Consider the following 14581-nt stretch of genomic DNA (forward strand, 5'->3'; position numbering starts at 1 on the left):
CACTTTCTTCAAATCAAGTAATATTTTTAACCATTTTTCTGAAGTAATCTTTTTCCTCCGCCATACAGGTCAAAATCTGCAAAGGCAGGGCAGCATCAGCTAGGACAGAAAAGGATACTTTTTATGCCACTTTTTCATGAAAAATGCTATTTTTTGAATTCTCTCAATTCGAAAAGAGCAGCGTTCGATCACCGGACGCTAAAAAGGTATGAAAAATAATGTACCGTTATCTCCATACGAATATCGAATGAATAATTCTGAAACATTGTATCTTTTCTCTTTCCAGTGAGCAAGTACTCCATTTATGGTTTGAATTATTTTGTCTGGTCAAAGACATCAATCAGAATTGGTACGACGAAGCTTCGTTTATCAGAAGTCCTGGATGGATTCAAATCAAATGTGAGCTCAGGTAAGATCTCCAAGCATATTCTGGTTACTCTGCGTATAGCACGTATTCACTCTAAAGGCCATGGCTCTGCAAGAGAATCTGCTCGACCACTTTTATCTGTTTCATCCAGATTTGGGATGAATATTAAATGAGCATGAGCACAATGGCAAAAGCCAAACAATCGCATCAAAACAAACGTCAATCATGACCATGGACTTAAAACTCCAAATGTTCACTAAATTGGTAAATATCGAAGAGGACCTAGATAAATAATTTCGTTATAATTGAAATCTTTTCTTTCTCATCACAGGATCCTTTCACAATTTTCCTTCAATCTATCTATCGATTCCGAACTCGAAGAAGCACCCAAAAAGGTATTTTTTTTGTCACAAAAATTCTTTCCATACCAAGGAAAAAAGGTTTTCAGTAAGGAATTACTTACGGCTTAAAACATCAGACAACGCAGCCTTTCTTATGCAACATTATTTGAAAAATGTGAATATTTACAGCTTCTTTTTTTGGAAATCCAAATTTTCAAACTGGTATAAAAGTTTTTTGTAACTTTAGGGTTAGAAAGTTGTTTCGATGCCATTAGAAAGGTATTTTTATACTCTTTCTAAAATCACTCGGGTTTGAAGGGTAATTTTTTGGCCAAAATGTCAAGAACAACCGAAGTGGTAACTCTCGACCTTAACTTAATTTTTGATTTGTGATATCTTTTTGTTTTAGACAGCAGTGAACATGAAAGGTGACGTTCAAGACATGTTGGTCAAACATCATCTCTTCAGCTGGGACCTGTGATGATAATAGTAATATTATAATAGACAATAGATTACCTTATCGGCGGAAATTTCGTCGGTTAAAAATTTCGTCTGAAAAAGATTTTATCGTCGCTTTTTCCGCCGATCCGGTGTTTTGTAATGAAATTATTATATCCAATATCTTTGTATGACAAAGGGTTTTTTTCATTTATAAAGTTTTACCTTAAGTTTTTATCAGATTTGAACAAAAACTGAAAGTCTACGGTTACCCACAGTACTGAAAATGAGCCAAAAAATTTCATGAAAATGAAAACTGGGTCGCAGTACAAGGTATTAGGGTAGGCAAGAAAAAGTCTGTTAAAAACTCAATAAATTGAAATTGGGAGTCTTATAGACCTTATCATAAATAACCTAACCTCGTTTTCAAAATATTGCTATATACTTCCCATAGGAGTTTAAAAGTCTCTATTTATAAAAGTAACATTTGAAGACTCGAGGGATTCAATCACCTTGGTATTGGTTTCCAAACGAGGCAGTCGTTGTACTCAAAATAATTTATGAAAAAGCCTATTATGGCTATTATCCTTATTATTGTATTCATTGTCAAACAAAATAGACTTACTGGCAATCAGATTAAAAGTATTTTTGGGATTTCTTAGTTTGGAAGTTTAATGTATTAAACTGCAATTAACGAATTATTTATAGTAATTTAGTACAATTTAGAGAATATAATATGTATTTTGTATAAATTATTTCGCTTATTTAATCTCAATAACGCGTTCTTTTGCGGATTTATTTTGGGTGATATTTTTATTTAGTAAGACTTTTTTTTTTACTGTGACAATGATTGACTACAAATGACAGATAAACTAAACTATCCAACTTTAAAATCGTGGTTCTCACTTTATCGGAATGATAAACTCTAACAGTTATCTTATTTAATTTTCAAAGAAATACTGTTGCGTTGAACTTATTGAGATATTTTTCTCAATTATGGAATTTATTTTATTTTATTTTTTTTAAATTTAATTTTTCTTAAATCATTTTTGTATATTTTGACCATGTAAATATAAAGTAAGAGTAAAATATGCTATGCAAAATGAAAAGACGGATTTGTAATTTCTTTAGCACTCGGAGAAGAACTTTTGAAGCCTGAGATATGTAAAAAATTTATTCTATGATACTTTATTCTTTATACTAAAGGAGTACTAAACTTTGTCGAAAATGGATCTATTTTGCCCGTTCTTAGCCTCCAAGTTAGATATGAAAAACCAGAAAACTTATTATTTGAAATCAGCAAAGTTTTCATCTTCCTTTTTGAAATTTTTGAAATAAATTAAAGTCTTAAAATAAAATTATCTTTTCATCGAGGTATAACTTTTAATTATATCGTTTCTCCTTCCAGAGCAATGTATCAAAATATACGGACTGCCAATTATATCTGGATACACTTTAGTTACTTATACTACTATGCAACTTTCCATGAAGTTGGTATTAGGATCAACCATTATTTGTCGTCAACTTTTTTTGAACAGAGTTTTTCGAAAAATGGATTGGATAATAAATTTTAATGAAAAATACACGTATATTAATTTAAAGTCTGTTTTGCTTGCAATTTTCCAATCAATGCTTCTAATAACAAATCATATACGGTACCGTTGAAATGATAATTTAGAGGAAAATTATTCTAGAATTCTAGAAAATTAAGATTAAAAATGAAGCCTTTAGTGCTAGAAATTCCATTTTTGGTACTGGAGAAAATTATTGATTGCATAAATTCAATTTATTTTTCACAAAGAACTATTGCACATAAAGTTGAAAGTCTTAAAAAGTTGCCCATTAGAGTGAAAGAACAGCAAGAAAACGAACTACCTTCCTTTGATGCAAGAAGCTCTCTAATTCGAACCGACGTAAACAAATCCAACCTTGCTTGCTCATGAGTACCATGCTCCCAATGATTATTAGCCATCTCCCCTATAAGCTGGATTTTGCCTATGAATGTTTTGTTAGTTCTAGAGAGTTTCGAACTCAAAATAACCTTCCCAAAGTGATTTACACAAAAATATGAAACAAGGTTAGTTAGTGTTTTAAATCATTTCTTTGACATTTTTTCGACCTATTTAAATCATAAAGTTTTTCTTTTCATAAAACTAAAAAGGGTTCAAGTAACAAATGCACGTAAAAAATTCTATAAAAAAGTATAACAAATTACTTTTTAAAATAAAAACGAGATTTTTGTTAAATAATTTGATATAAATTTCATCAAAACATTTAAACTCACTGCTCTGAATTTTGCGAATGAAGCGACAATCATGAAAAATATTGTTACAAGCATATTTCATTGAAACGTTGAACGATGTCTATGTCAGCTAAATTATTTCGAGAATTAAGGGATGGTATAATGCAACGTTCTGAAGCCTGAGGCCATTAGTCCAAACCTAAATTTTCATAATTTTTTGGCTTGTTCACTTTCTCAAAAACCTATTCAATCATCTTGGGAATTGAAAATCTATTGATTATAGAATTGAATCTTATTTTAAGCCCAGTTTAGCTAACGAGTTTTGAGGATTTTACATTATACAAAAATTTCTGTTTTTAATTTTTTTTTTTTGGGAGACACTGTAGACCATTATAGGTGAGCAGACACCCTTTTCGAGCACCATTTTAAGCAGACCGTAAAGAATAAGATGAGTTATAGCCTTTTTCAAAGATTCATAGAAAAATCTAACGTAACTTGGAGTTCATGAACAAAACAGAAGCAACATTCAACATCCTTCCACTCAAGGTGCAAGCAACGTCCATGAGACGTTCATAACTGCCTCCAATGGGAACAACAATAACACTCAACAACGAGGCGGAGAGATGCATGATCTCTATCTTCCATCCTACTTCACCAGCTTTTCACTCGTATTCCAGTATTTGCTTGTGATAAAATAAAAGGTACCTGAAAAAAGAAAGAGAAAACATACAGTCTCGTAGCAGAATTTTTCAGATGAGATGGGCCATTATATTTCATATCCATACGGGGGGATGGACGAACATGTCCAGGGGGTGATTCGAGCAGAAATTGTTAGGTATTTTTACAAATTTCCTATCAACACATTTCCAAGAAATGTTTTTTGGCTTGAAATGGTTGGTTGGTCCCCCTGGTGTGGAAATTTAATGGAATGGCCCAATTTCTTTCAAAATTTTACACTTTGAAAACTTCGAGAAAGGTTTTTTCCGGGTTTTTTTTCTAAACAACGGCGTGTGCCACCAAAAAAATGGCGTTAATAATGATCAGATGGAATGAGTCAAGTCAGAATACGCACTTAATATATTTTATGAATTTCATTACTTTTAGCAAACCAAACATTCCTTATATTAAATTGTTGCGGATAAGACTTGATGATGACCGGAAACCAGAAAATATGACCGCAAATTATGACTGCTTCGAATCATTAGTTAACCAAAGCAATCATTATCTCAGTTTTTTTTTCAGAAGAAATATTGTTTATCAGGTTTCTGATTTCCCAAGAAAGGTCTCGCTTCAACAATGTATTTGTTCACACTCAATCTATTTCCCAAGGAAAATAATAGACAATGTATTTTCCAGGGAAAACCACTCTCAATGTATTTTCCAAGGAAAATCACACAAAATGTATTTCCCAAGGAAAATCACAGACAATGTATTTCCCAAGGAAAATAATAGACAATGTATTTTCCAGGGAAAATCACACAAAATGTATTTCCCAAGGAAAATCACACAAAATGTATTTCCCAAGGAAAATAATAGACAATGTATTTTCCAGGGAAAATCACACAAAATGTATTTCCCAAGGAAAATCACACAAAATGTATATCCCAAGGAAAATCACACAAAATGTATTTCCCAAGGAAAATAATAGACATAGTCGAACGTGCGCACCGCACTGGGCTCAACTTCAGATTTTCCCGTTATTAGAAGGCCCAATTGTAACATTTCAAATATTTAGTATTAGGTAGCAAATATACTTTGTCCGTTTTGGCTGAAATTTGGTACACTTGTTTACTTGGGTGAATACCTGGGGGTGTTTTTATCTTAATTTTTTCATTTTTTTATGTGCGTTAGAATAGTGTCCTCGTCCTAAGAGCCTTTCAAAATAAATAACTTAGGAGAAAGTTCCTCAAACCTTTTGTGGCTTTTGTTCACACGTTGCTCTGAAAAATTAATTTCCCACAATTTATCATATACGAAAATTGATTTTAAAATTTATCAAGATATTAAAGTTTTCTTGGGTTCACAAATGTTTACATATATCCCTATTCTTAAGGTCTACCATCATAGCTTTACAGTCAAATTTCAGCCAAATTTGACCATTTTTGCAGTCTCCAGGCTGCCCCAAAGTCTTAGCCTCGTTTTGGCGAAAAACTTGTCCCCAGGCCCCAAAAATCAAAATTTTCAAAAAATGAAAAAAACACCCCCAGATATTCACCCAAGGAACAAGTGTGCCAAATTTCAGCCAAATCGGACCGTTTTTAAAGTCTCCAAGCTGCCAGCCTCGTTTTGGTGAAAAACTCGTCCCCAGGCCCCAAAAATCGAAATTTTCAAAAAATGAAAAAAACACCCCCAGATATTCACCCAAGGAACAAGTGTGCCAAATTTCAGCCAAATCCGACCTTTTTTGAAGTGTCCAGGCTGCCAGCCTCGTTTTGGTGAAAAACTCGTCCCCAGGCCCCAAAAATCAAAATTTTCAAAAAATGAAAAAAACACCCCCAGATATTCACCCAAGGAACAAGTGTGCCAAATTTCAGTCAAATCCGACCTTTTTTGAAGTGTCCAGGCTGCCCAAAAGTTTTAGCCTCGTTTTGGCGAAAAACTCGTCCCCAGGCCCCAAAAATCAAAATTTTCAAAAAATGAAAAAAACACCCCCAGATATTCACCCAAGGAACAAGTGTGCCAAATTTCAGCCAAATCCGACCTTTTTTGAAGTGTCCAGCCTGCCCTAAAGTTTTGGTGAAAAACTCGTCCCCAGGCCCCAAAAATCAAAATTTTCAAAAAATGAAAAAAACACCCCCAGATATTCACCCAAGGAACAAGTGTGCCAAATTTCAGCCAAATCCGACCTTTTTTGAAGTGTCCAGGCTGCCAGCCTCGTTTTGGTGAAAAACTCGTCCCCAGGCCCCAAAAATCAAAATTTTCAAAAAATGAAAAAAAACACCCCCAGATATTCACCCAAGGAACAAGTGTGCCAAATTTCAGTCAAATCCGACCTTTTTTGAAGTGTCCAGGCTGCCCAAAAGTTTTAGCCTCGTTTTGGCGAAATACTCGTCCCCAGGCCCCAAAAATCAAAATTTTCAAAAAATGAAAAAAACACCCCCAGATATTCACCCAAGGAACAAGTGTGCCAAATTTCAGCCAAATCCGACCTTTTTTGAAGTGTCCAGGCTGCCCCAAAGTTTTAGCCTCGTTTTGGCGAAAAACTCGTCCCCAGGCCCCAAAAATCAAAATTTTCAAAAAATGAAAAAAACACCCCCAGATATTCACCCAAGGAACAAGTGTGCCAAATTTCAGCCAAATCCGACCTTTTTTGAAGTGTCCAGCCTGCCCTAAAGTTTTCGGACGGACATACATACATACAGACATACATACATACATACATACATACATACATACAGACATTCTCAGATTATAGCTCAACTGAAGTTGAGAAATGTATTTTCCAGGGAAAATCACACAAAATGTATTTCCCAAGGAAAATCACACAAAATGTATTTTCCAAGGAAAATCACAGACAATGTATTTCCCAAGGAAAATCACACACAGTGTATTTCCCAATGAAAATCACGCAACGGAAATAACTCATTACGCATTTGCCAGGGATGATTTCACTAATAATGTATTTTTGAAGATTCGCCAAACTAGGTGGGTTAATCTAAGGAATCCTCCATTTACTAAAAATTGATAAAAAGAACGACAAATTTCATAAAAAACGACAAATTTCGCCGTCCGCAACCGCAACCCTAACCCTAACCCGGTTAGTTTATCCAACAGACTGCATCTACCTAATAGTCAGCAAAGAACCAAAAAACAGCAAAGTATATTTCATGATGAGGTCATGAGCAACGCGGTTCTCTTGTTTCTTTGCTGACTTGCGCTATAACGACAATGTAACAATTGTCCTTTCTAAGCGACGTGTATGTAATGGTTTACTTACCCTTCACTATTCAAAACATCATCTAATGTCGTTTTTGTGATCCAACCATCGTCACATTGAAACCACTGCAAGAAGAAAAGAAAGAGAATTTGTAGGAAAGAAGAATTTCATGAATAATTTGTGAAAAGCGAGCCTTTTTGATTTCAGATGAGGAAGTCGAAAAACCAGTATTGAGCAGCCGCAGCAAGCTTTCTTTGACGTCCACAAGCTTGCCACTTGAGCTTAGTTTAAAAATTCAAGTTAGTTAAATTGATGTCATGAACGGTTGGTGGTTTCAATCAAGGGGAATTATTTCATAGCGATTTTGCCAACATTCACCAAAAATTAGTTCTAGTCAAAATTAAGCACTCTCATGATTTTCTAAAGTAATGTAAGCCCAAATTTTTTCCTAAAACACTCACTTTCAGGCAAAACATTAGCGAATATTAGTTCTCGTTAAAATGAAAATAAATGCGTTGCTCGTCAAACTAAGCTCTCGCCATCGTTCAATATTTTACGTAGACGTTGTTTTGCCGTTACCTGATCTTTTCGTTGTCTGATGAAACACGTGTAATGTCCGACCTCCAACGTTCCTTGGTGATTGACTACCGCAAATAATGAATATCTAGACGAAAAGAGAGTACAGTATCAGTTATGTAGAATCGTTGGAGACATTCGTTTATGGGAAAATATTCACGGTGTTACTATCAGTGAGTTACACGCTTTTTTTATAAGAATGGTGGTGTAAATCCATTTCATCATGGATATTCTTAAAAACTTTTTTGGGAAAATCAACCTAAAATATTCTTACATCTTTAGTACGTATCAAGCATAAAAGGGCATTTTTGTGAAAGAAGTGAGCCTTACTTAGGGAAAATTGACAATTTATAATTGAAAATGCTCTAAAAATGAAATTCTTAGCTTGAGCAGCAAAATTCCACGATGGTGATGTGATATATAGCATATTCTTAAGTTTTTGGCCATTTTCATCATGGACATTTATTCTTATATAAAAAAGCGAACATTTCGAATCAAGAACACAGCCAAGTTATAGAGGTTCGAGCTATTGCAACACTACTTTACCAGGAAAATTTGGTTATACAGTGTGTCCGGCATTTAAATGAATACAAATTTATGTAATTTTTTTCAAGTGATTTCAAAGCAAGAATGAGACAGACCGAAAAAAAGATACTTACTTATTATCTAATGAATATGTCGAACATTTTCCCTCGTTTTGTTTGAATCTATAGGAACGAGAAAATAATGAAAAAATTTAAAGCTAGGGTGTAAATTTAACACGTTTTTTCAAGGCTTTTTAGTAAAGCCTGCTTCTTTTCACTTTGAATTTCAAATAACGCTCATGAAGCTTTTTGTTTTAAAAAGCATCATAACAAAATTACAAGTAATTAAAAGGAATTATCAAAGGATAATTATTCGAATCCGGGATGCGTTTTAAAGACATTTTTCTCATCAATGAAGATTTTGTCAATCACGAAATGTTTTAAATTATATGAGTTTTTTTGACGATGTATGTGCCTTCGTAGCTCAGGGGTTAGAGCACTGGTCTTGTAAACCAGGGGTCGAGAGTTCAACTAGATTTTGACAGGTCTCTAACTATATGGAGCCTAGATTAGGGCAACAAGAGGACATTTTCTTCACTTCATACACAAGAACTTTTCAAAAGACATTTATTTTGTATGAGAATTATGATTTTTTGCTTAAAGACAATCTAAATTTGTTTCTTTCCTTGAGAGGTAGAAGAAATTTGTTTTTCCTCAAGAAATACACAAAGTTTATCTCCTTGAGAGGTACATGACATTTTTTCCTTAAGAAATACAAAAACTTGCTTTTTTCTTTGAAAAGTACGTACTTCGACAAATTTACTACTTCTTGAAAAATACAAGAAATAAATTTCCTTGAAAAATTACAAGAAGCTGCTTTTTCCTTGAAAAATACAAGAAACTGCTTTTTCCTTGATAAGTACAAAGAATTCTTTTTCCTCAGAAATACAGAAAACTGATTTTTCCTTTGATGATACAAGACATTTGTCGTCTTTCTAAAGAACAACAGCCCCCTCAACATTGTTTCGTATAAGGTAAATAAATAGATCATTAGTCAAATTTGATGAGTAACAAAAGTAATTAGGGGAAATTAGTTCAGCCTGAGGTGGCACTTCATTGCTGTGCTGTTTTAGACTATGAGAGTAATAAAAATATAAAAACTCTTTTTCTTTATCTGAAATACAAGTACCTTAAGGGGATTAATTTTCGCGGGAACTTATTTTCGCGAGATAATATTTTCGCGAAATAATTTAATTTTCGCGGGACTTATTTTCGCGAAGACGGGAATTCTAAATTTTCGCGAGGATAAAATTTCGCGAATCAGCCCCTTTTTGACTGAATTTCTTTCATTTTCCTAGGGGTTCAGGCAAAAATCATGATTTTAAATTTTTCGCGAGGTTTATATTTTGCGAATTTCGCGAATCCAAAGGTTTTTAAAATTTTCGCGAGGATTAATTTTCGCGAATTTCGGAAAAACTCGCGAAATTCGCGAAATATAATCCCCGCGAAAATTAATCCCCTTAAGGCATAGTATCAAACAGTGTTCACTTCGCGTGAACAAGATGTCAGTTCAAAGAACACTGAGAGATGGCACTGTAAGAAATGGATTGAGGAATTTCCTCATTCCAATTTTTAAAGATCGGTTCTACATAGTTTCTATTCGATGTTTATGGGACGTCGTTGAAAAAGATTTAGGAGTAGCTGCATATAATATCGATACAAAGCGTCTTGAACTGGAGAATATAGTTGACTCCTTTGAAAATGTTGTGGCATACTTTTCTTGCACGTGTGCAATGGAATCGAACAATTTGAGAGAGGAGCTGAAGAAAAAACGGGATGTTGTTGGTTATGAAAATGACAATGAATTTGAAGATTATGATGAGGACGACTCGCTTATACCAGGTAACGAAGATTTCTCTATATTTCTTATTTTTTAACTGACGTCCATTAATTTCCTATAACGCCCTTTGAAATTTATTTCCTAATTATAATATTTTTTATCACTTCAGGGGTGGCATTTTGGATTGCTCTGTCCACGACAAAACATGGTGCCTCAAAATTTGAAACGGAAATATCCAAAAAGATCATGCTTGCTGGTCTTAATGTCACATCTTGCCGACCAATTCAAACAAGAGGTAACTAAAGCAATGTCATAAGACTATTTTTTCCAAAATTAAGCTAAATCCTATCTGTAAAATGAAGAAATGTTAACTATCAATGTGAACAAGAAATAGCTTACGCAATGGTATTAGGCTATTTTTATTAAGAATTTAATTTAACTAAATTCTATCTGTAAAATGTGTAAATTCAAACAAGATTTCATTATAATATCACATTAGAGTTTTTTAAATTTTAACTAAATTCTATCTTTGAAATGGAGAAATCATAGTTTTTTTCATAGAAAAGCATATTAAAGAAACTGTCAGGTTTTATTTCAAATTATGTAAATCAATTCTCTTGCGGTTTCTTTCAGGGCAAGGAAAGATCGGCACCGAAGAAGCTTATACAAGATCTTTATGTCAAGTGTTGAAAGATCACAATTCAACAAAACTAATGAACAAAGCCATGCATTTCTATTGGGAAGCCGTACGAATAAAAGCTTATAAGCGAGATCGGCTATCCTTATTGGAAAAACCAGTTTTCTCTGAATTCGAAGAAGGTGAACCACTTGCCAAATTGAAAATTCGTCCAACACTTCCGGAAAATATAAAAGAAGAAATACTGAAGACAATTGACGATATGAAAATCTTCAAAATCAACTTTTCACTGGACGTATCCGATACACTTGAATGTAAGACACTTTCTTATTCCTAATAGTATCTAGCTGTTTCTGCTTATTGCATTGATCTTAAGGAGAAGTACTTGCACCGGTAGGGTGAACCCACCTTCCTTATTCCCATCTTATTCCTAAAATTAAGGTTGCTTGTTCCCAATAGTGTATGATAGTTACTTGTTATTACATGAAACTTGAGGAAAAGGTCAAGTGGCGGTTAGGGTGGTAGGGTGAACCCACCCTCCTTATTCCCATCTTATTCCAAAAATTAAGGTTGCTTGTTCCCACTAGTGTATGGTAGTTACTTGTTATTACATGAACCTTAAGGAAAAGGTCAAATGGCGGTTAGGGTGGTAGGGTGAACCCACCCTCCTTATTCCCATCTTATTCCAAAAATTAAGGTTGCTTGTTCCCAATAGTGTATGGTAGTTACTTGTTATTACATGAATCTTAAGGAAAAGGTCAAGTGGCGGTTAGGGTGGTAGGGTGAACCCACCCTCCTTATTCCCATCTTATTCCAAAAATTAAGGTTGCTTGTTCCCACTAGTGTATGGTAGTTACTTGTTATTACATGAAACTTAAGGAAAAGGTCAAAGTGGCGGTTTGGGTGGTAGGGTGAACCCACCCTCCTTATTCCCATCTTATTCCAAAAATTAAGGTTGCTTGTTCCCACTAGTGTATGGTAGTTACTTGTTATTACATGAATCTTAAGGAAAAGGTCAAGTGGCGGTTAGGGTGGTAGGGTGAACCCACCCTCCTTATTCCCATCTTATTCCAAAAATTAAGGTTGCTTGTTCCCAATAGTGTATGGTAGTTACTTGTTATTACATGAATCTCAAGGAAAAGGTCAAGTGGCGGTTAGGGTGGTAGGGTGAACCCACCCCCTTATTCCCATCTTATTCCAAAAATTAAGGTTGCTTGTTCCCACTAGTGTATGGTAGTTACTTGTTATTACATGAATCTTAAGGAAAAGGTCAAGTGGCGGTTAGGGTGGTAGGGTTAACCCACCCCTCTTATTCCCATCTTATTCCAAAATTTAAGGTTGCTTGTTCCCACTAGTGTATGGTAGTTACTTGTTATTACATGAATCTTAAGGAAAAGGTCAAAGTGGCGGTTTGGGTGGTAGGGCGAGCCCACCCTCCTTATTCCCATCTTATTCCAAAAATTAAGGTTGCTTGTTCCCACTAGTGTATGGTAGTTACTTGTTATTACATGAAACTCAAGGAAAAGGTCAAGTGGCGGTTAGGGTGGTAGGGTGAACCCACCCTCCTTATTCCCATCTTATTCCAAAAATTAAGGTTGCTTGTTCCCACTAGTGTATGGTAGTTACTTGTTATTACATGAAACTTAAGGAAAAGGTCAAGTGGCGGTTAGGGTGGTAGGGCGACCCCACCCTCCTTATTCCCATCTTATTCCAAAAATTAAGGTTGCTTGTTCCCAATAGTGTATGATAGTTACTTGTTATTACATGAAACTTGAGGAAAAGGTCAAGTGGCGGTTAGGGTGGTAGGGTGAACCCACCCTCCTTATTCCCATCTTATTCTAAAAATTAAGGTTGCTTGTTCCCAATAGTGTATGGTAGTTACTTGTTATTACATGAATCTCAAGGAAAAGGTCAAGTGGCGGTTAGGGTGGTAGGGTTAACCCACCCTCCTTATTCCCATCTTATTCCAAAAATTAAGGTTGCTTGTTCCCACTAGTGTATGGTAGTTACTTGTTATTACATGAATCTTAAGGAAAAGGTCAAGTGGCGGTTAGGGTGGTAGGGTTAACCCACCCTCTTATTCCCATCTTATTCCAAAAATTAAGGTTGCTTGTTCCCACTAGTGTATGGTAGTTACTTGTTATTACATGAAACTTAAGGAAAAGGTCAAGTGGCGGTTAGGGTGGTAGGGCGGCCCCACCCTCCTTTTTCCCATCTTATTCCAAAAATCAAGGTTGCTTGTTCCCACTAGTGTATGGTAGTTACTTGTTATTACATGAAACTCAAGGAAAAGGTCAAGTGGCGGTTAGGGTGGTAGGGTGAACCCACCCTCCTTATTCCCATCTTATTCCAAAAATTAAGGTTGCTTGTTCCCACTAGTGTATGGTAGTTACTTGTTATTACATGAAACTTAAGGAAAAGGTCAAGTGGCGGTTAGGGTGGTAGGGCGACCCCACCCTCCTTATTCCCATCTTATTCCAAAAATCAAGGTTGCTTGTTCCTAATAGTGTATGGTAGTTACTTGTTATTACATGAAACTCAAAGAAAAGGTCAAGTGGCGGTTAGGGTGGTAGGGTGAACCCACCCTCCTTATTCCCATCTTATTCCAAAAATTAAGGTTGCTTGTTCTCGCTAGTGTATGGTAGTTACTTGTTATTACATGAATCTTAAGGAAAAGGTCAAAGTGGCGGTTTGGGTGGTAGGGCGAGCCCACCCTCCTTATTCTTATCTTATTCCTAAAACTAAGATTGCTTGTTCCCACTAGTGTATGGTAGTTACTTGTTATTACACGAAATGAATTTTCGTGAAATTGCACTGGAAGGCTTCAAGTTGACTTTAGTTGTTTTTTCAATACAAGTGGTAAAGAGCACATCTTGAATTTTTTTCAGCTTCTGAAGTGTCAGCCAAGTTTATTCCCACTGATCCCATATGCATTGCTGTTGATCATATCGAAAGGCACATGAGAAAGAAGAATTATGCCATTTCTCAAGGAAAGATATACAAGAAAGCTCCTGACAGCCAATTCACGTACGTTTATTGCATTACCGTACCAAAGTATCTTAAGAAACTTCTTGGAATTGCAAAGATTGCCAACAAACTTGCATCACACATTACAGCAGTCAGCAACTTGTTATCGGATCCTGATTGCGGACTTATCAAGCCCATCAAAGTTTTGTATAACATTATTGAAGTTCTTCCAGAAGGTACAATTTTCCTGATATCAGAAAAAAGGTTTTACAAAATCAAACAGTTCCCCCAAGGTTGCACGCCGAGGGCATTCGTACGTTACCAGTATCTCAAAGACAGAACTCCATACCCAAGACCATTTGTTCAAGGTTAGTAAATCTTACGTTTTTTCTTGTTATTTTAAGTTGAAATAGCTTTTGAGGTTACATTCAACTCTTTAACTTTAACATTTCCAGATTCGATGTGTAAGTATGGTTTTATTTTTTCAGGAATATTCAACAGTTTTCCCGATGCGAAAACTCGTACAGAATTTCTACAGAAGTATTATCAGCTGTTGCTACACCGTAAATTTCCCATGAAAGAGCCAAAGCTACTTCTCCAAGGGGAATCGGACTCGGGGAAGACCAGTTGGGCGGCACCATTTGATGGAATCATTTCTACAGAGAATATTGCGGGTGTTACCCAAGAAGGGAAGTTTGCTGGTCATCTTATCAATAACCAAACTGAATTGGTATTCATGGACGAGTGGACCGTCAACTCTTTGAGCTGTGAA

General features: G+C 35.3%; 2 protein-coding genes and 1 long non-coding RNA gene across 3 annotated transcripts in view; 2 read left to right on the forward strand and 1 right to left on the reverse strand.

The window, feature by feature from the left end:
* LOC136811994 (small G protein signaling modulator 3-like) overlaps positions 1–1966 on the forward strand; it is a 32119-nt gene extending 30153 nt beyond the window's left edge. Inside the window, exons 26-28 of the mRNA XM_067068599.1 lie at positions 287–409; positions 699–762; positions 1118–1966. Coding sequence (XP_066924700.1) covers positions 287–409; positions 699–762; positions 1118–1189 — 259 coding nt within the window. The 3' untranslated portion in view covers positions 1190–1966. The remainder of the gene's footprint in view (positions 1–286; positions 410–698; positions 763–1117) is intronic.
* Positions 1967–3779: 1813 nt separating this feature from the next.
* On the reverse strand, positions 3780–8594 carry LOC136811982 (uncharacterized). The gene is made up of 4 exons (XR_010847316.1): positions 8501–8594; positions 7845–7929; positions 7326–7390; positions 3780–4093 (listed from the first exon to the last, which is right to left on the reverse strand). It is a non-coding gene; the product is annotated as an uncharacterized lncRNA (long non-coding RNA).
* A 1327-nt stretch (positions 8595–9921) lies between these two features.
* LOC136811979 (uncharacterized) overlaps positions 9922–14581 on the forward strand; it is a 5935-nt gene continuing 1275 nt past the window's right edge. Inside the window, exons 1-5 of the mRNA XM_067068585.1 lie at positions 9922–10267; positions 10375–10500; positions 10839–11156; positions 13731–14177; positions 14298–14576. Coding sequence (XP_066924686.1) covers positions 9928–10267; positions 10375–10500; positions 10839–11156; positions 13731–14177; positions 14298–14576 — 1510 coding nt within the window. The 5' untranslated portion in view covers positions 9922–9927. The remainder of the gene's footprint in view (positions 10268–10374; positions 10501–10838; positions 11157–13730; positions 14178–14297; positions 14577–14581) is intronic.

Source organism: Clytia hemisphaerica, unplaced genomic scaffold (assembly GCF_902728285.1).
Source record: "Clytia hemisphaerica strain Z4C2 unplaced genomic scaffold, Clytia hemisphaerica genome assembly, whole genome shotgun sequence".
NCBI lineage: Eukaryota > Metazoa > Cnidaria > Hydrozoa > Leptothecata > Clytiidae > Clytia > Clytia hemisphaerica.